At 57.7% G+C, this 25,263-nt stretch overlaps 1 protein-coding gene across 1 annotated transcript; it reads right to left on the minus strand.

Annotated features, from left to right (window-relative positions):
• Positions 1–21,430: 21,430 nt before the first annotated feature.
• LOC149521164 (olfactory receptor 10A7-like) lies at positions 21,431–23,616 on the minus strand. The gene is made up of 2 exons (XM_089774364.1): positions 22,659–23,616; positions 21,431–21,609 (listed from the first exon to the last, which is right to left on the minus strand). Exons 1-2 carry the CDS (start codon positions 23,614–23,616, stop codon positions 21,431–21,433), a joined length of 1,137 nt encoding a protein of 378 aa, XP_089630490.1.
• Between the last annotated feature and the right edge of the window lie 1,647 nt (positions 23,617–25,263).

The raw sequence follows: 25,263 nt of genomic DNA on the forward strand, positions 1-25,263 counted from the left end.
ACTACATCTGTGCTGTGCTGTATCCTGGAGAGGCAATAAACTCCCTCTATTCCACCGGCTGGTGAAGTCTGTTTGTGCCATTTCGGGGTGCAGGAGACGGGGAACCCCCAACGCGCCGTCACAAGGTCCCTCAATGGCTATGAGCCAGGCTGGGTAGCAATGATGTCCCTAGCCGCTGTTTTTCCAGAAATGGATGACAGAAGAGGGATCACATGAGCATTGTGTGTTGTGTTCCCTGCCTTTGGGGCAGCTAGTATTGGCCACAGTGGGCAGACAGGATACTGGGCTAGATGGACCTTGATCTGACCCCGTCTGGCAGTTCTTATTCTGTTCTTGTGTTCTCTCTGGCTGCACTTTGCACTTCTGCTCGCAACAGTGTCACTGGCTGTAGGAGTCCCAAAGAAATATGTGTCGTGTCCCTAGAACACAGAGAGGTCCCGAAATATTCACCCGCTGCTCTGGCACCGACCTGCCCTTTCACACCGATCCCTGCGCTGACCGGACAGAACAGCCTGGAACTGCGAGTCGCTGCTGCCCCCTGCCGGGCGCTGGCAGAGCGGCTCCCGCTGCAGCTCGGTTTGTGTTCGGGGCTGGGCAGCTTTCTGCTCACTGTGCGCCTGGCGCAGTAATAGCGGGCGGTGTCCTCGGGCTTCAGGCCGGTCATTTGCAGGTGCAGCAGGTTGCTGGGGTTGTCCCTGGAGATGGTGAATCGGCCTTTGACTGAGTCTGCGTAAACTTGGTGGCTCCCATCAGAGTAAATATGTGAGACCCACTCCAGCCCCTTCCCAGTAACCTGCCGGAACCAGCTCATCTCGTAGCTGCTGAAGGTGAAGCCGGCGGCTTTGCAGGAGAGGCGCACAGATTCTCCGGGCTTCTTCACATCCCCTCCGTACTCCACCAGCACCTGGGACCGGGCACCTTTGGAATAAAGACCGGGTTTTAATAGGGGGATTAAAGCTGCGATAACACAATATTATCCCAACTCTTCCCGTTATTCGGAGGAAGAAAATACCTCGCAAAGGTGCTACGGCGAAAAGCAAAAGCAGAAACTTTTTCATTTTTCTGCTATTCAAGGACCTACGAGGGAACTGACTGGTTCCAGCCTAGACCCCTGCGGATTGTCCCTGCGGGTGCAGCCTGAGCAGAGACAGGGACAGATATAAGCAGGACACTGAGTCCCTCATTTGCATACACCCCCTTATAAAAGACACGCTCCTTCCCCAGTACGTCCCCATATCCCCTCGCTTGGGGCAAAACTTGGAAAGGTCTCAATTCTGCCTTCTTCCTGTTCTACCCCTATCATGGTACTGCTCTGCTACCTATATATGCACCAGCAGCAGACACAATTTTCTACACTCTGGGTCCTAGTGGTGCCCCCCACCCCCTCAGTCTGGCACCTGAGGTGGCTGCCTCAGTTCGCCTCATGGTAAGACCAGCCATGAGACCGGGAGGGAGAGAGCAAGGGCAAGTGAGGGCAATCCATCTGCCTCCCACCGCCACTTACCTGTTGCCAACTGACTGATGCTGGGACTTTGCTGCTCACACCTAATTTGTAACAGTAGGGAGTAGGGAGGGGACGGGTGGCTGGCATCACCCGCAGAGACAGGCTCTGCCGGTTCTTTGGGGCGGGTATATAGGATGCCAGCAGTGAGCGCTCAGTACACTGCCATGCGTCCTCAGCAAAAGGTGTCTCCTTTACCCCCCAGACACCATGCGCTGAGCTCTGCGCACTTGTACTGACAGGAGGTGGCTGTGAGACGGTGGGAAGGAAGGTCCAGGGGGTAGGGCCCTCGCTTGGACCAAGGAGAACTCCACGGGCTAGAGACTGACACTGGGTTCCCCAAGGTGCGAGAAACAGGCCGGTCTGAGGGAGATTCAAATACCCCCTTTCGTGTCTTTTTAGCGAGGGGCCTGCTGAACTCAATACCTGACTCGCAAATGCAAAAGTGGCTGTTGCGAAACGTGCTGGGACTGGGAAAAGGCCCGGGAATGAGATTCCCCTGGGATTGCATCATCATCAGAAGAAGGAGATGGAGCTGCAGAGCAGGGATGGTGTTAGGTATCAGAGCCTGATGCGGCCCTTTAGTGAACGAGTAGAGGACGGGAGAGGCCAAGGCAGCCTGTGACTGCAGGGACACATAGAAAGCGACACCAGAGGGACACGAGATGCTTGGATTTGTTAGAAGCCAAGTAGCACAGAGCAGCCGCTGGCTCCCGCCCCTTTGGGAGCTATTAAGCTTTGAGGGGCGAGTTGCGGGGTAAAGGTGCAGGCTGATCCCCTCTCCTTCAAGGAGACCTTTGTGCAGAGAGCCAAGCGCCTGCTCCCTGTGTGACTGCGCATCGGGTTTTTCCGTCTCCTGCGCCCCCGTGATGGCACGGACAGACTCCACCAGCCAGTAGAATAGAGGGAGTTTATTGCTTCTCCAGGATACAGCACAGCACAGATGCAATCTGGCTACAGGAACTGGGGCTAGGAGGCCTCAATGCCCCCCTTGAGATGGGGGGTGGCTGGTCCCTACAATCCCAGCCCCCTCCCTAGCTCCTTCTCCCCTGCTTCCCAGACTGCAACTAAAGACCGTCCCTTCCAGCCCTGCCCCCCAGCCAGGGGTGGCATTCCACCTTCCTTTGTTCCTCTCCCTGGGGGTAACCGGTAGGACAGGTTACCTTCCTGTCCCATCAGCTACTCGGCTGGGCCGTGGTACAGACAGCAGCCACTGAGGGTCACCCACAGCCCAAGCCTAGCAACCAGCAAGGTACCCACACTACGTCACACCCTGCACTCATCCTGAGCTGCTTGGTTTCCTGGATTAACTCTGTGTTTCCCTGGGTCGGGTCCTAACACCCGCTGGCTGCGAGCAGAGAGATTTATTTCCCGGCTCGGTTCCCTCCAGCCCGGCACGGTAAACGGCGTGAGGGAAACTGGCAGCTGCCGGATGCATTTTGAAAAGGGCTGTGATTTTGCTCTGGTTCCCCGTTCGGCTCGCTGCTCGCTTGCCTCTGTGTCGGAGCGATCCCTGCTCATCTTGCCCCGCCAGGCGACATCGGAGCATCCCCTTGTTGTACCTGTCCCGCCGTCGTTCCCTGTCACTGTGTATCTTTGGAGCGGCAGTAAGGGGCGGTGTCCGCAGCTGCCAGCGAGAGGACCAGACTGGACCGCCCGTGGGTCTGGAGATAGTCTGGAGGCCCTGGACTGGAAAGACTGAGCGGAGCCTGTGCCCTCACCCGCCCCTTTATATCCCGTTTGTCTGCGCTGCGTGTGAGGGCGAGGGAACTGGGCAGTGGGAGACGCTGCAGGTTTTGGGAAGCAGGGGAGTCTGGACCAAGTCCTGGAAAGAAACGGGTGTGTATGTGTGTCTGTGTAAATCTGGCAGAGACACTCCCAGGCCAACAGACGTGTGTGTGTGTGTGTGTGTGTGTGTGTGTGTGTGTGTGTGTGTGTGTGCGCGCGCGCGCGCGCTGGGACAGGCCGCTGGGACAGGCCGCAGACTGCAGCTTGAGGTTTGGGGCTTTAATTGTCTTTCTCCTTCCAGCCCTTTGCTCTTCATCTTCCCATCCGCTTCCTAGTTCTGTGCCGGTTCCTGCTTTGCTCTGTAGCACCGTGGGCCTGTCAGGCGCAGTAATAGGTGGCGGTGTCTGCAGCTGTCAGCGAGCGGAGCTGCAGCGAGACCTGGTTCCTGGCGGTATCTGCAGAGATGGTGACTCGGCCCCGGAGAGAAGGGGCGAAGTCTGTGCTCCCGCCGAATGAATACACATGCCCCATCCACTCCAGCCCTTTCCCGGGAGCCTACCGGATCCAGTGCCAGTCACCACTATCGACGGAGTAACCGGACACAGCGCAGGTCAGGGTGAGGGTCTATCCAACCTTCCCCTTCCCCGGGCCGGACTGCACCAGCTGCACCTGAGCGCGGACACTTGAGTACAGGGAAACAGAGCAAGGAAATAATTAATCTCTGGATGAACTCAGGCGTCTGACTCTGATTCCCCCACGTACCCCAAAGACATTCACAGCTGGGGGCGGTGAGCAGAGCCAGGAAAAGCAGCGGAGGTTCCATTCTCGTTCCCAGGCACTGAGGGAAACTCCGGATCGGGCAGGGCCGGGCAGGGCTGTGTCTGGGCGGAGACTGAGGATCCTAGAACCAGGTACTGGAATTTAACAGGAACTCTCCGGGCAGGGATTTGCATGATGGTTTCACCCAGAGGGTATAAGCGAAGCAGATCTTTAGCAGGGAGCGGTGTGGTGGAAATCTGAGTCACAGTCCCCTGCAGCGTGCGACCCAGAACCAATTCGGGTGTATTGGAGCTCCTCAAAGGGAATCATTTTTCTTAGTGTCTGTTCCTAGGCGAGTTGGGTTTCGAATCCCAGCGACCATCTGCACCTGTTACATAGAGCAGAGATGTTCAGAAACCGCTCACGGGACTAGTCTGGGAGTGTGAGATGGAGAAGGAGCCACAACGATCCATGTCCAACGGGAGTCGCAATCTCTAGGGAGAAGGATCATTCTCCCATTGGCCGGAAACAGCAATCCAGGGTAGACAGGAGCTGTAATTCCCCTACCTGCAGAGGTAAAGTTAAGGTCACTTACACTGCACCCTACACTGGGAATATTGCAAAGATTTTTCATTTTATTTTGAAATTTGAAATGTGATGCATCTACATGGTGCCAAATGTTGAAATAAATCACTATTTTGAGCCATCCCTATCCCTCGTGCAACGAAGTTCACTGGGCTGGCCAAAAAGCACACCAGTTATTTCAAAAACTGCTTCAAAATAATGAGTAGGTGCAGAGTAGCATGTCTCAGTCACGCAGAGAGAAGGTGACAGAAAAGTCCCCTTCCGGCCAGGCAGTGGGTCCTGGGGAAACCTTGTCCCCTCTGCAGCCCCTGCCAGCCTGGCCCTAGGGTGCCCCTCACACCCAACTTGCAGCTCCCTATTGCCTGCTCAGATACCTCCCAGCTTTACCATGCTCCCCACTCTCAACCTGCAGCCCCTGCTGCCTTCTTAGGTACTCCCCAGCTCCATGGTGCCCATCACTCCTGACCTGCAGCCCCCTGCTGGCAGACAGAATCCCTCCCTCACTTTGGTGCCCTTCAGTCCCAACCCTCAGCCACCTGCTGCGTGATCCATGGCTCCCCTGCTCCACCTTGTTCCACTCTCTTGACCCACGGTCTGCTGCCTATTCGGCTACTATGGTGCCCCTCACTCCTGACCCAGGGGGGCCAAGAAGCTCTTTCAGGAAAACGTCCTGGGAGCTGACAGTATTTATAGGATAGAAACTAGGGGTGTAATAGTGCAGTCGATTCACGGATAAGCAAGAGCTTAGAGGCTAATGTTATAGACTACACGCATTCCCCCTCCCCCAACCTTGCCAACACATGTTTAGCGGGCTGACCAGCAGCCTGTATCAATCTTAGCTCTCCATTTAAATTGTATTAACAGCCCGGCGCATGCAGGCTCACACCCTGGTGAGCGCGAGAGGGTGTCGCAGCGGGGCCGGCAGGGAGTCGCGGGCGGGGCGGCCCCGGCAGGAGCGCTGGCCACGCGCCCATCCAGTCACCTTCCCGGCGCAGCTGCAGCTGCCCAGCACCCAGCGGGGCAGGAAATGCCCGAGGGAGCCTCCCATGAAGCAGACTCTGGCGCCCGGGGATCGTTCGCGCTCCTCTGACTGGCACCAGCCAGCGCGGCCCGATGTGCACGGGGCGCCCCCTGGGCTCTGAGAACAGCAGCGGCGCCCGAGCGCTACGGCCCTGGTGGGCGAACCGCTCTCCCCGGGCTGTGCGGGGCAGGCTGCACAGAGCGATCCGGGGCCGCGCAAGGGGCAGCCCAGGTCACTGCAGCCAGGGACCGCCCTGCGAGCCAGGTGCCTTCAGTCATCGCTCCGCCTGCCTTGCGCTTACTAGTGACCCCTCCGGCCGGAGCGGGCACCCTTGGCCAAAGCGTATGCGGGAGTGTGTGTGTGGGGGGGGGAGGTAGCGCGCATTGGCAAATGGGGGGCGACTCTCCCCCCCTTTTCTCTGCCTCAGTGCTGGGCGCGGGGGGAGGGGAGAGCTGTAGCCTTGGTGGGGCCGGGCGGAAGGAAGCCCCTGCCCGGGCCAGAATGATTCAAGCAGAGGTGCGTAGGCTGCGGGGAGGGGAGAGTTACTTTGCAGCCAGATCTGGTTGGTCTGGCGGTGAGGAGCCGCTGGAGGGGGCCGCAACTCAGAGATTGAGGGGGAGAAGGTGTCCCTGGCCTTGCCCGTTATGTTTCCAGCTGTGTCCCTATGCATCCCCTGGGGGACCCTTGCCACTTTCTCCCCTCTCCTAGGGCGCTCCGACGTTTCCGCGCGTGCTGTGGGGAGGGGACATGAGGGTTTGGCGGGGAGAGAGAAAGGAGACAAGACGGAGTTCGGTCAGTGGTGGGAGGTGGGAGAGGGGAGCGGACTGGATCTGGTCGGGGGCTGGAATCGGATTTGGCTGGGAGGGAACAGAGGGCTCAGGGTGGATTAGATGGGGGACAGAACGGGGGGGGGGCAGACTGCGTCCAGTCACTGCGTCCGGTCTGGAGCGGGAGGGGGGATGGGAGTGGTACCTTAGTGCCAGGAGCTCTGCTGTAGCAGAGACACGACTCCAGACAGCCTCCTTCCCCTTTTTTTTACCAGGGAGGAAGTGGATGGGGTGCTCATGTCAGAGTGTCCTCTCCTACCCTGTATCCTAACTCCACAGAATGGAAGGGGGCACAAGAGAGCTTGGGATGGAGTTTTCTGGTTGTTTTTGAGAGTGGAACAGGGCTAGGCCAGGGGTGAGCCTTCCTTAGCCCCACTGCACCACCTCCCCGGAGCCACCTGTAGTAACCAGTGTCCAGCTGGAGCCAGCTCTGAACACCTGTCTCAGTCATGAATCCCCTCCTGCACACCAACTCCCTGCCCCAGGCTTAGCTCAGAGCTCATCTCACACTCTAAATCCCTTGGCCCAAGACTAGATCTTGTGCCCCAACCTTCTTCCCCTGTCTGGTGAAAAGAAGGAAGGATGGCAGGGAGGGGGAGAGGGAGGATGGAGTGAGAAAGGATGGGGCTTTGGAGAAGGGGCAGAAAGTAGGTGGGGCCAGGGTATCTGGCTTTGAAGTAGAGCCTGGATTACATTTAAATTTGAAAAGCGATCTTGTGCTTAAAAAGTTTGGAGACTCCCTGATTTAGGGGAATGAAACCTACAGCAACTGTGCTTCCTCAAAAAGGGACTTGCTGGGTGAGAGAGAAAGAAAATCCTTTGTGGTGACTGTGACGTAGTGGGGGTACCTTGCTGGTTGCTAGGCTTGGGTTGTGAGTGACCTCCACTGGCTGCTGGCTGCAGCACTGCCCAGCAGGGCCGGGGATGAGTCATTATTCAAGGGGGCTTCAAACCTGTCTGACCAGTTAGCTCTGCCAGAGCGAAAAAATGGGAAGAAGGGGAGTGGAGCCCTGGCTGGGGGCAGGGCTGGAAGTGAGGGAGTTAGTTTCTGTCTGGGAGCATGGAGGAGACAGCCTAGGGAAAGGGGCTGGAATTTAGGGGCCCAGTCTCCCCCATCTCAAGGGGGGCTGAGGCATCCTAGGCCTGGCCCTGTAACCAGATTACATCTGTGCTGTGCTGTATCCTGGAGAAACAATAAACTCCATCTGTTCTACTGGATGGTGGAGTTTGTTCGTGCCATTACGGGGGTGCAGGAGACGGGAAAACCCCAACGCACCATCACAGTGACACCCCTGAAACATAAGAAGGAAAGAAAAACCCTTTACTTGTGGGGCACGGCCTGGAGGTGGCACCCCCGGAAACCCTCACAGCCCTGGGGCTGGGCACTCACCCGGGTGCACTGGATCTCCCTGGCAGTCCCTCCTCTAGCTGCCGGGTGAGGAGAGAGTCCGGGCGGTGGGTTCGAAGCTGTAAGTTCCATGGGGAGCCCCCCGTTCTAAGAAGGAGCCTCAGCCCCTTGTGAAACTGGAGGCCCAGCGGCCCGTTTGTGTCTCTCGCACAGTAACGCAGGGCTGGGTCCGCCGCTCTCAGGCTGAGCTCTTTGTGGATCTGCTGCCCCCTTGTGGCGAACGGGGAAACGCGGATTCAATAGCCCGGGTTTTTGTCTGATCACCAGCCGGTTTCGTGTCGCTGTGTCGCTCGCACAGTAATAGCGGGCGGTGTCCTCGGGCTTCAGGCCGGTCATTTGCAGATAGAGCAGATTGTTGGAATTGTCCCTGGAGACTGTGAATCGGCCTTTAACCGAGTCTGCATAGCGCTTGGTGCCCCCATCCGCACTAATGTCAGAGACCCACTCCGGCCCCTTCCCGGGAGCCTGCCTCACCCAGCTCATCCAGTAGCTGCTGAAGGTGAAGCCGGAGGCTTTGCAGGAGAGGCGCAGAGAGTCTCCGGGCTTCTTCACGTCCCCTCCGGACTCCACCAGCTGCACCTGGCACCGGGCACCTGGGAACAAACACGCGACACAAATATTAATATCAAATAGGCAACACAAAATCTCCGTCCGCCTCTCCAGCGTTTTTAGTTACAAAATACCTGGCAAAGCTGCCACCACGAAGATTAAAAAGACCCAGAATTTCATTTTCCCCGTTGCTAGGGTGAAGAGCTGGCTGGTAACTCTACAGACACCGAGGGCTGCGGGGTGTCTCTCCGGGTGCAGCCTAGGGAAGAGAGAGACACCGATTTAAGCAGGCACCGGTCACCGACATTTGCATATTCCCCTCCTTATCAGAGACACAACCGCCTTCCCTGAACGAGCCAAGTCACTGCCATGGAGTCTCCGGTAGAAGGAATCTCCTTCCCCTCCCTGTGGGTTTGTGCAGCGCCTGGCACAACGCGGGTCCCGGGGCTCTCACAGCGCTGGGCAGTTAGGGAGAAATGACGTCACTTAGCTCGTCATAAATGTCTAGGGGTTCCTGGGGATCGGTTGTGATGAAGGGAAAGATTTTCACTGGCGTTCGTGGGTTTCGGCTCATTGGGGGCGGGATCCGCGTTTGTTGGGAGCCCGGAGGTGCGAACATGTCTCCGCTCTGGTCAGGTTCGGTGGGAATTGCAGCTCTAGGCCCGGGGGCTCAGGGCGCTTTAATTCGATTCGGTTCCCGGATTCCACAGACGCTCAATGCGATTCCTTTACGCCGCTTGGAATACGCGAGCCCCGGTTCGCACCGTGTCTGTAACTCCCCATCCCATCCCTTTCCCTCTGCGCGCGGTGAGTTCGATGCGGTGAGTGGCCAAGGCCGCTGGCCCATTTTTGGCCGCTCACCCGGACGGGGATGCGCAGCCGGAGGGAAGCTTCCTGCCGGCAGCCAGGCTATCCGTAGGCAGAGAGGCAGGTTACAGGGGCTGGCTCAGGGCCCCCCCCCCCCAGCCCCACCCCACTCCCGGTGTCCCCGCTATCGTTGGGCGGGGGAGTTGCAGCTGCCGGTTCCGAGCCCTGGGTGGGTTGTTCCCGTGTTCTCTGAGCCTAGGGAGCGAGGGGAAAGTGCTGCGGAGCCTGTTGCGTCCTTCTGCCCCTGGGCATCCATTTGCCCTCGGTCCCTAGTCACAGCCCCAGGGAGACACCCACAAGGGCCAGGTGAGAGCAACTGCAACCGCCCAATAGTGCCCCGCTCCGGTCAGGGCGTGGGGCGGTAACAGGCCATGCGGAGGGGCCGGACAGTTCCGACGGGAGGCGCATGCGCGGTGACAAATGCATGCCCTGTGCGGACCCTGACTCATCAGCACCCCCTGGCGGAGAATTTCTTCCTCCCGCCCCCTCCCCCCAACCTCAGGTGGGTTTTTGTGCAGGCGGAGGGCCCAAAGACTAGGAGTAAGAGGTCAGTCTTCAGGAGTAAGGCCTCCGCGAGTGTCTGGGACTGTCCCTGCTCCCCTCCCCTTCTATCCTCAGCCAGTGTCTGCTCTGCCAGCAATGGCCCCACTTGATTTGCATGTTCCTGGACCAGCGCATTTCTTTAAAATTTACAAGCTCAGGACTAACTGCCCGCATCTCCACCTAGCAGGGAAACAGGGGGTTTGAAATTAAAGCCCTAGTTCGAACGACCTGTTATTCCTCCTGCAATGAGGTTTAACAGGTAGTTCGAAACAGGGCTTTATTTCCAACTCCCATTTCCCTGCCACATGTTGACTTGGGCAATTAGTCCAGGCTTGTAAATTTTGAAAATGGCGCTGGGCTGGGAACATGCAAATCAAGTGTGGGATATTTAAATCCCAGGCTTGATTTGCAATTCTGAATTCCTACATTTGCAGCCCTAGTTCGAATCAGTCTGCAGGTGTAGACATACCCACAGGGTATTTAGAAATAATGTTGCTGTGTAAAGATTGCCTCTTCTCTGCTCCTGCCTCTCTCTGAGAGAGAGGAAAAGAGGCGTTAAATGTCCTGAATGGCTCCAGGGAAAGCCATTTTTGTATGGGCCCTGCTGCGCTCTGTGTCACTGTGTGTCTGGCGCAGTAACAGGCGGCGGTGTCTACAGCTGTCAGCGAACGCAGCTGCAGGGAAACCTGGTTCTTGGCCGTGTCTGTAGCGATGATGATTCGGCCCTGGAAAGCAGGTGCATAGTTGGTGCCCCCATTGGGTCCATAGATTTTCCCCATGTATTCTAATCCTTTCTCAGGAGCCTGACGGTTCCAGGCCCAATGGTAGCCAGAAGAGATGGTATAACCAGACACAGAGCAGGTGAGAGTGACGGTCTCTCCAGGCTTCACCTCCCCCAGACCAGACTTGAACAGCTGCAGCCGAGTGAAGACACCTGGGAAAATCAAAGCTGAGGAAAGCAAGAAATAGCCACACAACTAATGTCTGGTTCTGCTCTGAATTATCTTACGTGCCCCCACGGACACTCACAGCGGGGGGAGGCGAGTAGGGCCAGGAATTCTAGTTCTCAGGCTCTGAGGGAAACTCCCCAGCGGGCAGGGCCCGGCGAGTCTGTGTCTGGCCAGAGACTGAGGCTCCTATTACCAGTGGCTAGAATTTAACAGGAACCCCCAGCAGAGATTTGCATGCGGGTTCCCCCAGCGGGTATAAGGGACGGCAGAGGAGTGTGTGTTGGGGGGGGGGGGTTAATGAGAGCTCAGTACATCGCGATGTCCCCGTTGCATCCTAGAGAGGCCTGTCGCTAGGCTCAGCGCACAGGGAATGGCAGGAGCGGGCTGAGAGATGCAGTTCGGAGGGGGCAGAGGACCGGGTCCCGCCGTGGGTCCCAGGATACGCCTGTGATCAGGTATTTGCTGGCGGGGACTCCTGTAACCCCCTTCATCTGTGGGGGGAACACTTGTTACCAGGCGGTGTCTCTGTCTTGGCGCATTGGCTGCTCCAAAACGTGCCGGGCACCTGCCATGCTACAGACGATGCCCAGTTGGTGCCCAGAGGCGGGAGTCTGTCCTGGGAGGGGCAGTTGGGGAAGGAACCGCAGCTGCAGGGAGAGAGGCTGGTTTCTGCCCCAGAGAGGGACAAACCGCTTTCTCGAAGGGGAGTCGGGGGGATTAAGTTGTGTCTCATGGAAGCTGCGGCAGAGAGTCGTAGGAGTGGAAGGGATCCGAAGGTGTCCCCTAGGGCAGCGCCCTCTGCTCCTGGAGTGTGACCAATTATCTGGTGTTCTGCGATTTCAGGGGCAAAGCCACTAGGGGGAGATGGACCTGCTCCCGCTCTCTTGGAGGAAGTCAGAGCTGAGTCATTAGCAGTAGGGGCTGGGGTGCACATAGGGAATGTCTTGGTGAAATAACCTCACATTGGCCCCGCAATCTCTGCTCCCTCCTCGGCACTGACATGTCCGTTTGGAATCTCCTCTGAGCGGGAGGGTCACATCCGGGAGCAGCTCAAACATGCAAAGGGTCTGGCCAGCGGTAGGACATGAGCCCTGCAAGGCAAAGGTGGAGCCACAGTGACATCACAACGGCCTTTGGCTGATTGGCTAATGCCATGTCAGGAGATAGTGACCTCACAGGGAGACTATGGCAACAGCCAGGTGGGACAGAAGCAATCTGAGACCTTCGTGGCTTTGCAACAGGAAAGAGATGGTCCCAGATGTGGGCGCAAGCGAAGAGGTGCCTCTATGGAGATTTCTACCCCCTTTTCCCAGGCGAGTGTGATGAAGCGCTGTTCTGTCTCCTGGCAAGGGGGTTCCAGAGTCGGTTGGACACAAAATGTCCCGCTGCTGTTTGCTCCGCCCACTGGCCAAAGGGCAGATGCAGTAACTGAATGGAGAGTGCCCTCTGTCTATCTTTGTCGGCCTGTCAGTCTGTGTCTGTCTGTTACATATCCTATGACACAAACACATGGGAACAGATATGCGGTGCTAGTGTAGGATTTCGCGAGTCTCCCTGACCGGATTAACAACCAGGGCCGGATTAAGAAGGGTGAATTATCTCCCCACCGTGGCTGTAGTGTGCAGAGGAGGGGTGGAGGTCTTTTTCCTTCTCAGTCAGGACCCACATTACTGAGGATTTGTTTTTTTCTTTTTTTCTTTTTTTTTTTTTTTGCTTCTCACTTGTGTGCCCCTCCCCCAGCTGATTTTTTGTGGGTCAGCAACCCCTGACCCCCAAAAAGGTTTCCCAACCATATTGTAGGCCTATAGTCTTCTCTGCTCATGTTTTCCTGTGGCCCTCTGGGAAACAGCAAAGATCTGCGTTCCAAGCCGTTGCTAGTTCAGACCTGATCGCACAAAGACACAGGGAGCTGGACCCAGATGACTTTGTTTTTACTCCGCTTGCAAACCCCGTTGCTGGGCGCGGGATTCCCTGTGGAAGTGCTGCCCCCGCGCGGCGCAGGGGAGAACGATTCTGCCGCTGGAGTTTTTGTATCAGCTTCTCTCGATTCCCCTCGCAGTGCGTCTCTAACATACAGTAATAACGGGCGGTGTCCTCTGGCTTCAGACCGGCCATTTGCAGGTGCAGCAGGTTGTTGGGGTCATCTCTGGAGACGGTGAATCGCCCTTTTACCGAATCACTGTAGTATGGGCTAGACCCGTGAATCCGGGCGAGCCACTCCAGCCCCTGCCCGGGAGCCTGCCGGACCCAGCCTATCCAGAAGCTACTGAAGGTGAAGCCGGAGGCTTTGCAGGAGAGGCGCAGTGAGTCTCAGGGCTTCTTCACTTCCCCTCCGGACTCCAACAGCTGCACCTGGGAGCGGGCACCTGGGAACAAAGAAGCGATACGAACATTAGTATCAAAATACAAATGCAAAACCTTTGTCCTCCTCTGCGACGTGTTGAGCTGTAAGATACCTGGCAAAGCTGCCAAAATGAAAACTAAATTGACCCAAAACTTCATTTCTTTCGTTACTGTGCGGGGCAGAGCTGACTGGTGACTGCACAGACCTCGGGGGCTGCGGGTTGCTTCACTGATGTCAATAGGAGCCGGTCACCGTCATTTGCATATTCCTGTCCTTATCAGAGACACAAACGCCTTCCCGTAATGAGCCGAGTCACTGCCATGGAGTGTCCTTCCCCCTCCCTGGCTGATTGTGCAGCGCCTGGTACAGTGCGGGGTCCCGCTCCAACAGACGGTCAATAGGATTCTTGCTGCTTTATTCCCCTAGGGCAGTGGTCACTGTGACGTAGTGGGGGTACTTGCTGGGCTGTGGTGACCCCTGCTATCTGGAGCAAGATCCAGCAGGGAAAGCCTCACTAGGCCAAGGTAATGCCAAACTTGTTGAACCAGTGGCCAGACACCCCCCATGGAGAGGAACAAAGGAAGGTGGAATGCTGCCCTGCCTGGGGGGCAGGGCTGGAAGGGAGTTAGTTAGTTCCTGGATGGAAGGCAGGGAATAAGGAGCTGGGGAGGGGGGCTGGGACTCCCCTATCTCAAGGGGGGGCACTGAGGCCTCTTAGCCCCAGTTCCTGTAACCAGATTACATCTGTGTTGCGCTGTGCTGGAGGAGCAATAAACCACCCTCAATTCCACTGGCTGGTGCAGTCTGTTTGTGCCATTTCAGGGTGCAGGAGACGGGGAACCCCCAAAGCGCTGTCACACTGGTGTCAGGAGTGGGATTCACTGCACCCCGTGGATGAAGCTCCCAGCGGCAAGCGACAAGGCGCCGTAGAAGCAAGAGCCCTGGAGCCAGGCATGCTTGAGGCAGAGCGAAGCGGTTCTGGGGAATCGTGGGGCGCTGCAGCACTAGACTGGTGAGTCTGCACCAAGGGGTCCAGCGGGCAGATGGCCTACGCCCAACTCTTGAAGGCAGAGCTGGTGGGGCTGTGCAGAGAGAGGGGCTTGCCTGTGCGGAAAGCAACCAAGGCCCAGCTGATTACCCAGCTGGAAGATAATGACCAGCCACAGGGCCAGGATCTTGTCCCCAGGGGAAGCAGCCAGACCCCCCCCCCCCCGAGAGTGTGTCAGGTTCAGAGAGGGGGAGGAGCGCTGGAACCCAACGGAGAGATGAGACAGCGTCTCCCGGGAGGCCTGCAAGCCGTAGCCCATCTAGGGCAGGGGCCAGCCCAGCGGAGCTGCGGTGGCTGGAGATCCAGCTGCGGATGAAGGAATTGGAAGTACAGGACCGAGAGAAGGAGCGCCAAGACCGAGAGAAGGAACGCCAAGATCGAGAGAGGCAGCGACAGCATGAGCTGGCCATGGCAGAGCGGAGAACCTGCGGGGTCCCGGCTGCACCAAGAGTGGATGGGCCCCAGGGTCCCGGGGCTGCCAGGTGCTTGGAGAGGCTCACGGTGGCCCAATTGAAGGACGTGGGCGACATAGACGGGTTCCTCAGCTCCTTTGAGAGGGCCTGTGGGCTGCAACGGGTCCCCCCAGCTGACTGGCTACAGGAGCTCGTTCCCACACTGAACCAGGAGGCGGCCGGAGTGCTCAGTCAGCTGGAGGACCTACAGCCAGGGGATTACAACTAAGTCAAGGAGGCCCTGCTGCACAAGTTCGGGCTGACCCCCGAGATGTACAGGAAGAAGTTCCGGGGGGTACAGAAAGGGCCACGGGAGACCTATGTGGACCTGGCCTCCCGCCTGGCGCAATACTGCCGCAAGTGGGTGTCTGGAGTCGGAGCCCAGACTGCAGAGGAGCTGCTCAAGCTGGTCATGATGGAGCAGCTCTATGAAGCGTGCCCACCCAAACTGAGGCTGTGGCTCAAGGACCGGAGACCAGAGAACCCCCAGGAGGCCGGGAGACTGGCGGATGAGTTCATGGAGAGCCGGTCCGGGGGTGAACGGGAGTCCCGGAGAGAAAGAGAATCGCGCAGAGACCGGTTCTCGGCAGAGCAACGGAGAGAGACACCTCCGAGGCGAGCCCCAGGGACCAGGACCAGTCATCAATACCCCAGAAAACCAGCCAGGGCCCGGGCAGAGCCGACCCGAATGGGCCCACAGAACCTAACTTGCCATCGCTGTGGGCAACAAGGCCACAAGAGGGCTCAATGCACCAGGCACAAGAACAGGTCCCATGACCTGGGACATTCCAGGGTTAACTGGCTGGGGCGGGAGGAAGGGCAGGCTGCCCCAAAGACAGGGCCTGGCCAGCAAACCTCCGCTCGGGGAGGGGGGAAGGATGCTCAGTGCACCTCCCCTGGGAGGTCTGACCCTCGGGAGACAGATTTATCCATGCACCGGGTGGGGGCGGGGCGGCCCCTACGGAGGGACTGCCTCGTACCCCTGGAGGTGGATGGTAGGAAGGTTATGGGTTTCTGGGACACGGGGGCGGAGGTGACGCTGGCCCGGCCCGACATAGTTGCCCTAGACCGTATGCTACCCGACACTCAGCTGACACTGAGGGGCATAGGGAGCACCCCCTTTAAGGTACCCGTAGCCAGGGTGCATCTGAAATGGGAGGCCAAGGAGGGCCCCAAGGAAGTGGGGGTGCAACCGCACTTGCCCACAGACGTGCTAATGGGGGGTGACCTAGAGGAGTGGCCAGACGGAAACCACAGGACGCTGGTCACCACCCGTAGCCAGAGCAAGCGAGGGGCTTGCGGCCCGGAACTCGAGGAGGTTCCCCAACAGGGGGTCCAGGGCCCCGTCCCAGCAGACCTAGAGTTGGACTTAGGCATTGGGGGGAACCACGGCCCTGTCCCAGCCCCAGCCGCTGAATTCCAGGCGGAGGTGCGAGCGGAACCCTCCCTGCAGGCCCTGAGGGACCGGGCTGACCTGGGTGCCGCTCAACCCCTAGATTGCCAGGAGAAGTTCCGGTGGGAGAGGGGATTTCTGTACCGGGAATGGCTTTCCCCCGGGATGGTAGGGAAGTGGGGGCTCCAGCAGCAGCTGGTGGTTCCCCAAAGGTATCGCCGCAAGCTGCTACACCTGGCCCATGACATCCCGTTCTCAGGAAACCAGGGGATCCGGCGCACGCGGCTGAGGCTGCTCCAAAACTTCTATTGGCCGGGGATGTTTGCAGCTGTCCAGCGGTACTGCCGGTCCTGCGACTCCTGCCAACGGGTGGGGAAGGCCCAAGACAGGAAGAAAGCTGCATTGAGACCCCTGCCCATCATAGAGGAGCCTTTCCAGAAGGTGGCGATGGATATTGTGGGGCCCTTCAACAGAGCGACCCGGTCAGGGAAGAAATACATCCTGGTGGTGGTGGACTTTGCCACCCGCTACCCCGAGGCCGTGACCCTGCCCTCTATCGAGGCAGACACGGTGGCAGACGCCCTGCTGACCATTTTCAGCAGGGTGGGGTTTCCCCAGGAGGTTCTCACGGACCAGGGATCCAACTTCATGTCGGCCCTGCTCCGGTGCTTGTGGGAGAAGAGTGGGGTGCAACACACCTGGGCCTCGGCGTATCACCCCCAGACCAACGGGTTGGTGGAGAGGTTCAATGGGACTCTGAAGCAGATGCTACGGACCTTTATGCACAAACACCCGCAGGACTGGGACAAGTAACTACCCCACCTGCTGTTTGCATACAAGGAAGTGCCCCAGGAGTCCACGGGGTTCTCGCCGTTCGAGCTGTTATATGGGAGGCGAGTGAGGGGCCCCCTGGACTTATTGAAAGACGAGTGGGAGGGGAAGGTCTCCCCGGAGGGTGAGCCGGTCTTGGAATACGTCCTGACATTCCGGGAAAGACTTGCCGAGCTCATGGGCCTGGCCAGAGAGAACCTGAGCAGGGCCCAGAGGAAGCAGAAGGTCTGGTACGACCGCAATGCACGGGCCCGCGCCTACGCTACCGGGGACCAGGTGATGGTCCTGATCCCCGTGCGGAAGAACAAGCTGCAAGCCGCCTGGGACGGCCCCTTCAAGGTGGTTAAGCAGCTGAATGAGGTGAACTACGTGGTGGAGCTGACGGGCCGGACGCGCGGCCAGCGGGTATATCATGTTAACATGATGAAGCCGTACTGGGACAGGGAGAACTTGGTGCTGGCCGTGTGTAAGCCCTGGGAGGAGCAGGGGGAGGATCCCCTGGTAGGCCTGTTCCCCGGGACCGGAGAGGACTCTTCGCTGGAGTCAATTTCCCTCTCGGACCAGCTCACCCCGGCCCAGCAGGCCGAGATCCGAAAGGTGCTGCGCTCCCACCAGCAGCTGTTCTCGGACAAGCCTGGTCTCACCAACCTGGCTGTCCACCGAGTGCAGATGGGCACTCACCCCCCGGTGCGCTGTTCCCCTTTCAGGGTCACGGGGAAAACAGCCCAGGACCTGGAGAGAGAGGTCCAGGACATGTTGGCCCTGAGGGTGATCCAGCCATCCTCCAGCCCCTGGGCCTCTCCCGTGGTGCTGGTCCCCAAGAAGGACGGGTCAATCCGGTTCTGCGTGGATTACCAGAAGCTCAACACCGTCACGGTGTCCGACGCCTACCCAATGCCAAGGCCCGAGAAGCTCCTGTACAAGCTGGGGGGAGCTCGCTATCTCACCACCCTGGACCTCACCAAGGGCTACTGGCAGGTGCTGCTAGACCAGGAGGCCAGACTGAAATCGGCTTTCATCACGCCGCTGGGGCTCTATGAGTTCCTGGTCCTGCCCTTCGGCCTCAAAGGGGCACCGGCCACCTTCCAGCACCTGGTGGACCAGCTGCTGCGGGGAATGGAGAACTGTGCCCTAGCGTACATCGATGACATCTGCGTCTTCAGCCAGTCCTGGGAGGACCACGTGGCCCAGGTCAGCCAGGTACTGGATCGGCTGAGGGAGGCTGGGCTGACCGTAAAGCCTGGGAAGTGCAAGGTTGGAATGGCCGAAGTGTCCTACCTGGGCCATAAGGTGGGGAGTGGCTGCCTGAAGCCAGAGCCGGCCAAAGTGGGAGCCATCCGAGACTGGCCTGTGCCCCAGACCAAGAAGCAGGTCCAGGCTTTCATTGGGATGTCAGGGTACTACCGGAGGTTTGTGCCCAACTTAAGCTCCATCACTGCCCCGATCACAGAGCTGTGCAGGAAGGGGAGGCCAGACAGGGTGGTCTGGACGGAGCAGTGCCGGAGGGCTCTCTGTGCACTGAAGGAAGCCCTGGCCAAGGCCCCAGTGCTGGTAATCCCGGACTTTGAGAAGCCCTTTATCGTGTTTACGGACGGCTCGGACACTGGGCTGGGGGCGGTGCTGATGCAGGCGGACGAGAAAGGGGAACGTCACCCCATTGTGTACCTGAGCAGGAAGCTGCTGCCCCGGGAGCGGAGCTACGCGACCGTAGAGAGAGAATGCCTGGCCATGGTGTGGGCCCTGCAAAAGCTGCAGCCGTACCTGTTTGGCCGGCGTTTCACGGTGTACACCGACCACTGCCCCCTGACCTGGCTGCACCAGATGAAGGGGACCAACGCCAAGCTGCTGCAGTGGAGCCTGCTTCTGCAGGACTACGACATGGAAGTGATCCACGTCAAGGGGAGCGCCAACATCTCTCTTGAGTGGGAGGGGGCTTTTAAAGCTCCCTCATTAACGCAGCTGGCAGAGCATCAGGCACTTAATCTGAGGACCAAGGTTTCCAGCCCAGGACCGCAAAAGTGGCTCTTGCTTTGTGCACAAGAAGCCCAAAGAATCCAGGTTGTACCCAGCCTGAACCCCCATTCCCAGGCTCTGGGGCCAGTGTCTGGAAAGAAAACCCCCTTTCTCCAGAGCGGGGGGGGGGGGGAGGCTTAGGAAGCATCCTGGTGGCTCAAATCCACAGGATCGGGCATGGAAAGTGAAGTTTCTGACTGGCGAGAAGTGCTGCGAAGCCAGGAGTTGAGGAAGAGAGAGGGAGTTCTGGGATTACAGTGGCTGTGGAGAAGCACTAAGGGCCCAAGGCCTGGGAACTGCCTGCAGATGAAAGGTGCTTCGAGAGAGTGATGCCAGCCAGGCCACAGGTGTTGTGGCAGTGTTCAGGGCTCCACATCTCACCATCCAAACTCCGGTCTCCACGGGCACCTTGTGGCGCTGCGTTGGCCTCTGGCAAAGCCCGAAAGTCTGCCTGTGCTGCTCTTTATCCAGAGTGACAGTGGGTGACTCGCGGCCCCCAGAACCGAGTCTCTGGCCCAGCTGATGCAAGGGCTGATGCTCTGGAACTTGACACTCTGCCTAGAGATCCCCGGAGTCCCGATGCTCAGGTGAGCTGGAGCGCCCAGGGCAGCCCTTCCTGGAAATGCCCTTTCCACCCAGCTGGAGAGGCTAATGGCTCGGTGCGTTCTCTGGCTCCCCATCTGTGCCAGAGCTGGGACAGGGAGTAGGATGTTAACCCCCCTGCTCACAGGTACAAACTGTCGTTCTGACCGCAAAGGGGCAGTACGTGACCAGGCTTCGCTCTCCCGCTGAATGCTGCTCTGACACTCAGACCTATCCAGGGAGGAGAGACCAAGAAGGAAGCTTGGTGTGTCACATTCATCTAAAGACTCCAACATCCCCCAGAGTCCAGGCCATACAACAGGCCTGTGCTGTGTTGATGTGCAGCTGTCTGAGAACTTCAACGCAGCCTGTTGTCTTCTTGGGTCAGTCTCCGGCAGTCTGCGCAGAGCTGGCCCAAGGCGCAGAGCGTTCGCATCACACTCGGACCACCACCAACTGCAGCTCTCTCTGAGTCTTTGTCTAAGCTGCAAGCTTGACACGCAAAAAGCGCAATGAAATAATGAGGTGCTATTTTGAAAGAGAGTACCCACATGGACTTGATGCTCTCTCACATTCAAAACAACCCAAAACCAGTTCAGGCAGGGCATTAGGTCAGCAGTTGCTTCCTGGTGCTGTTGCCTAAGGCTGGCTGAGACCTGTACTTAAAGGGACCCCCCTGGACAGACCTTTCTCAGCTTCTTCTGCTTCCTTGCCTACCTCTCTGCCAGACAGCAAAGCATTTGCAGTGTGTGCCCTGGTTGCCCTGCTTCAAGACACCACAGCACTCCCTGCCACGGAGCCTTAGCAGCCTCTGGGCCCCACATGGCCAAGCTGCAGTTTCTGCAGGCTGCCTTCATGGCCCGGCAGGAGCTTGACTCAGAGTTCATCATCGAGAACCTCTCCCTGTGTGCGGGAGCAAGGCCCTTGCAATTGCACCCCACTGTGGAGAGGAGATTCTGAAGCCTGGACACCAGTTCAGACTGGTGGGACCAGCTGGTGATGGAGCAGTGGGATGACCAGCAGTGGCTCCATAACTTCTCCATGAGCAAGGAGACATTCCCGGAGATGTGTGCCTAGCTTGCCCATCCCCCTGGAGATGCCATCGCCATCTCGAAGCTCAAAACCCCAGACAGTTTCCCATCAGTGGGCAACCAGTTCAGTATGGGAAAGGCCACTGTCAGGGCCCTCCTCATGGAGAGAAGGCACAGTTCATGGAGGGGAGGGGAATACAGAAAAGGGGGACCCTAGGGAAAGGGCAAGTAGGGTTGTGGGTGATGGGCTGTGGGGGGGAGCCCTGTCTGGGGGGGTATTCTGCAGTCCCACCCTCACACAGGCTGTGGGGGAGACTTCATAGGGGATGGCTCCGGGGGTGTTTGCCCCGGAGAAGGGGGAGGGAGGGAGCTCTAGGACCTGCCAAAGGCTCAGGCACCCTCTTTGTTTCTCTTTTTTGTGTGTTTGTTTGTCTCCTTCTGCAGGTGGTGAGGACCATAAACACCATCCTGCTGCACAGGATCATCCATCTGGGAGCCCTGTACCCCATCATAGCCGGATTTGCCACCCTGGGGCTTCCCCAACTGCTGGGGTGTGATAGATGGAAACCACATCCCCATCCGCGCCCCCAGAACATTGTGACGCCCTGTATATCAACCACATGGGATATTTTTTGATGATCCTGCAAGCCCTGGTCAACCACCATAACCAATTCACAGGCATTTTCATTGGCTAGTTCGAGAGGCTACATGTTGCCCACATGTTCAGAAACTCCAGCCTCTACCAGAAACTGGAGGCTGGCATGTCCTTTCCCCAATGGCACATCATGGTGGGTGACATTGAGATGCCACTGTGCATCATGGGGGACACAGCCTACCCCCTCATGCTGTGTCTTATGAAGCTTTACACTGGCCAGTGAGACCCAAGCTGTTTCAATGCTGATCACACCACAGACCCTCAGTGCCTGACACCCCTGCCCTGTGTGTGTGTAAAATTAAGAGCATTCTCCTGATGATCCCTCCCCTGCCTTGGAGGAGGCCTAGGAGATATCCAGGCCCTGGGGTACCAGCTCAAACATGAGTATCATTACAGTGCTGGCTGTCTCTTCCAGCTCCTGCTCCTCCTCCTCCTCCTCCTCCTCTTCCTGGGGTGGAACCCCTGGCCAGGTGACAATGGGTATCTCCAGCCCTGAGTCCACTACCAGGGGTAGGGAAGGGCCTGCAATGCACCCCAAGATGTGGTGAAGTTCATTGTACTAGGGGCAGGAGTGGGGTCCTGCCCCAGAGTGTGAGCTGCACTTCCTTGCCCTGCCGTACCCCTGTGGGAGCTCTTTCACCTTGCTCCTGACTTACGCAAGAGTCAGGTCATGGACCCTCGTGACCAGGCTGTCAGCCAATCAGACATATGTGTCCACATTCCTTTGTCTTGGGCAGAGATGCTGGAGGGTCTCCTCTTCACCCCACAACTAAAGGAAAGCCAGGATCTCTGTCAAAGACCAGGATGGTACATTGCTTTTCCTGTCCCTGGAAGGCTCCTGGGAGCCTTGTGCATGATCTTTGGGAGGTCCAGTCAGATGCTGGGGGCTTGTGGCTGGGATATTGGAGCCCACACATCAGGAACTGCCAGCTGCGCAGCGAGTTGCAGCTCCCAGAGCCACCTTCCTGCCACTTGCCCTAAACCTCCTCTGCAGGTTTAAGAGCTGCTGGAAGACAGGAGTTGTGAAGAGTGTGGATGGAGTGGCCAGCAGGGCAATTGTCTTATTTCCAGAGGCCTCTAATAACTCCCTCTTTCAGGTCCACACATGCCTTTTTCTGGAAAAGCTTTTCTGGAAAGAGTGTTATTCCTTGTTGAATGAGGTTTACCACCATCGGAAAAAGCCCTCTGGTATTTTGACTTTTTGTGGAAATAATGTTATTGCAGCGTGGTCCCAAGTATTGTTTTTCTGGAATAACGGCCATTATTCTGCAAAATCACCGCAGTGTAGATGTATAGAATGCACAATATCCCCAGTTCTTTATCTTTCAAGTAGCCACCAATTCAAGTCCCCTGTAGCCCAATTCTATTTCCTCGGTGGCATTGGCATTTGGTGCTAAATATAACAGATCAACTGTTTTAAAAAGGTCTCTGCACCTCCATTGCCCCCAGGGATATGATTCTGCCAAGTGTATGACAAGAAACTCACTGAGACAAGTGAAGAAGGAACCTTATATTTTGTAGGCTTTGATTCCCACCCATGGTACAGATATTTCATTTTCACCTAAGCAAACCAATCTGCCAATAACTCAGAAACCTTAATTCCCTGCAAGCTTTGCACAGGGCCTCCTGGACCTCCCTGTTTCTCAGGGTGTAGATGAGTGGATTGACCAGGGGCGTCAGGATGGTGTAGGACACTGAGAGAGCTTTCTTGAAGTCTCTCAGGAGGTCGGTGGTTGGGAACATGTAGGCAATCAGGAGAGCTCCATAGTAAACACTCACCACGATGAGGTGGGAGGAGCAGGTGGAAAAGGCCTTTTGCCTCCCGGTGGTGGAGGGGATTCTGAGGATGGTGCTGATGATGCAGATGTAGGACACCAAGGTGAGCAGGAAGGGGACCAGTGAGAAAATCAAGCAGACTGCAATTGCCAACGTGTCCATCAGCAGAGGGTCATTGCAGGACAGTTTCACAAGAGGAATAAAGTCACAAAAGAAATGGTCGATTCCATTGGGGCCACAGAAGGTTAATTGGGATATTGGCACTATGGTTATACTACAGCCAAGCAAGCCACTTATCCACGATCCCCCAGCAATCTGGAGGCAAGACCTGCCACTCATCAGAGCTGCGTAGCGCAGCGGGTTGCATATGGCTAGATACCTGTCGTAAGACATTCCCAATAGGAGGAGGCATTCTGAGCCTGCCAGAGCACCAAAGAAGTAAAATTGTATGAGACACCCAGTGACGGAAATTGTCCTGTCCCCAGTCAGGAGCCCGGCCAGCAGCTGGGGCAGGAGGGTGGAGCTGTAGCAGATCTCCAAGCAGGACAAGTTGCCCAGGAAGAAGTACATGGGGGTGTGGAGGTGTCGATCAGTCACAACCAAAACTATGACAACGATGTTTCCAACCATGGTCACCAGGTAGATCACGAGGAAGAGCAGGAAGAGAGGAACCTGAAGGCCAGGAAGATCCCCGAATCCCAGGAGGATGAATTCTGTGACAGACGTTTGGTTCCCTTGTCCCTGGCTTGCCATGGGGTGTGTCTGTGGGACAGAAACAGGGTCACTGGGAGCAGTAACTAACATTCATTGCAATATGGCAGCCTTGTCTCCATCGCCTCCCTCTGCCGGCCCTGGCACAGCAGAGGAGTGAGGAGTGAGGAGTGGAGGGTGGGGAAGGGAATCACCGTCTCTTGGCCGCGGGGACAGATTCAACATCTGAGCAGAGAGCAGGTGAATCAGACCGTGTCTCTACACCCTGGGGAACGTCTCAAGAGACAGCGCCGCGCACTCAAACCCTGCGGCGCTGGGCTCGAACAGGGGGTGCAGACACCCTGACAGATGCGACAGACGCTGTGTCAGACAGTCCCTCCAGTCACTGCCTGGTGGGTAAAAGCCGAGCGAGGGAGGGGCCGCTCCGCTGGGGAGCTGGGCCAGGAGGGGATATTTGACAGGGGGCTCCAGCAGAGAAACCAACCAAGCAAACGGGCCTGGGACCAGTAAGGGCTGGTGTGAGGGGTTTCCCCTCGGCCTGGCCCCTGGTTCTGCTCCTTGAAGCAGAAAGCAGCAGGGCACAGTCTGAAGAGCAGACACTGAGACTTGTATTGGGCCAGTGTCCAAGTGTGACGTAGTGGGGGTACCTGGCTGGTTTCTATGCTGCTGGCTCTGGGGTAACCCCCACTGGCTGCCGTGGGTACCACGACCCAGCAAAACAGGATGAGTCACTATGCAAACGAGTATGGCCAGACACCCCCCACGGAGAGGAACAAAGGAAGGTGGATGCTGCCCTGGCTGGGGGGCAGGGCTGGAAGTTAGTTAGTGGGTTGCTGGCTGTCTGAGAGCATGGAGGAGAGCCTAGGGGAAGGGGCTGGAGTTTAGGGGCCCAGTCTCCCCCATCTCAAGGGGGCCTGAGGCATGCTAGCCCAGCTCTGTGACCAGCTTACATCTGTGCTGTGCTGTATCCTGGAGAGGCAATAAACTTCCTCTATTCCACTGGCTGGTGCAGTCTGTTTGTGCCATTTCGGGGTGCAGGAGACGGGGGACCCCCAACTCGCCGTCACACCAAGCAGGTGGGTGTGACGGCGCGTTGGGGGTTCCCCGTCTCCTGCACCCCGAAATGGCACAAACAGACTGCACCAGCCAGTGGAATTGAGGGTGGTTTATTGCTCCTCCAGCACAGCGCAGCACAGATGTAATCTGGTTACAGGAACTGGGCTAGGATGCCTCAGGCCCCCTTGAGATGGGGGAGACTGGGCCCCTAAACTCCAGCCCCTTCCCCTAGGCTCTCCTCCATGCTCTTCCACAGTCTAACTAAATTCCCCTCCAGCCCTGCCCCCGCAGTCAGGGCAGCATTCCACCTTCCTTTGTTCCTCTCCATGGGGGGTGTCTGGCCACTGGTTCAACCAGTTTGGCCTTATCTCTGCCTAGCCAGGTTTTCCCTGCTGGGTCTTGCTCCAGACAGCAGGGGTCACCACAGCCCAGCAATTTCCCCCACTACGTCACAGTTCTCCCCCCTCCGAGAGCGAACTGAGCAGGGTCACTCCGCTCGTGACCTAGGGAAGTTCGGGTCCTCTGCGTGGGAACCCGCCCCGGGGACATGGGTGCTCCCCTTGACTCAGGCCGGCCGTGGCAAGGCCCCACATGAGCTGGCTTCCCTCTGTCCACTCGCCGCCCCGCTCCAGG

This window comes from Pelodiscus sinensis, chromosome 30, assembly GCF_052426305.1.
Source record: "Pelodiscus sinensis isolate ZL-2025 chromosome 30, ASM5242630v1, whole genome shotgun sequence".
Classification (NCBI taxonomy): domain Eukaryota; kingdom Metazoa; phylum Chordata; order Testudines; family Trionychidae; genus Pelodiscus; species Pelodiscus sinensis.

What these genes read in the sequence shown, in the direction of transcription:
- LOC149521164 (XM_089774364.1), bottom strand. Translation starts at nt 23,616, where the DNA reads ATGGCAAGCCAGGGACAAGGGAACCAAACGTCTGTCACAGAATTCATC. An exon ending in TCTGAGTTATTGGCAGATTG is followed by an intron (nt 21,610 to 22,658) that starts GTTTGCTTAGGT and finishes GGTGCATTGCAG; the next exon opens with GCCCTTCCCTACCCCTGGTA.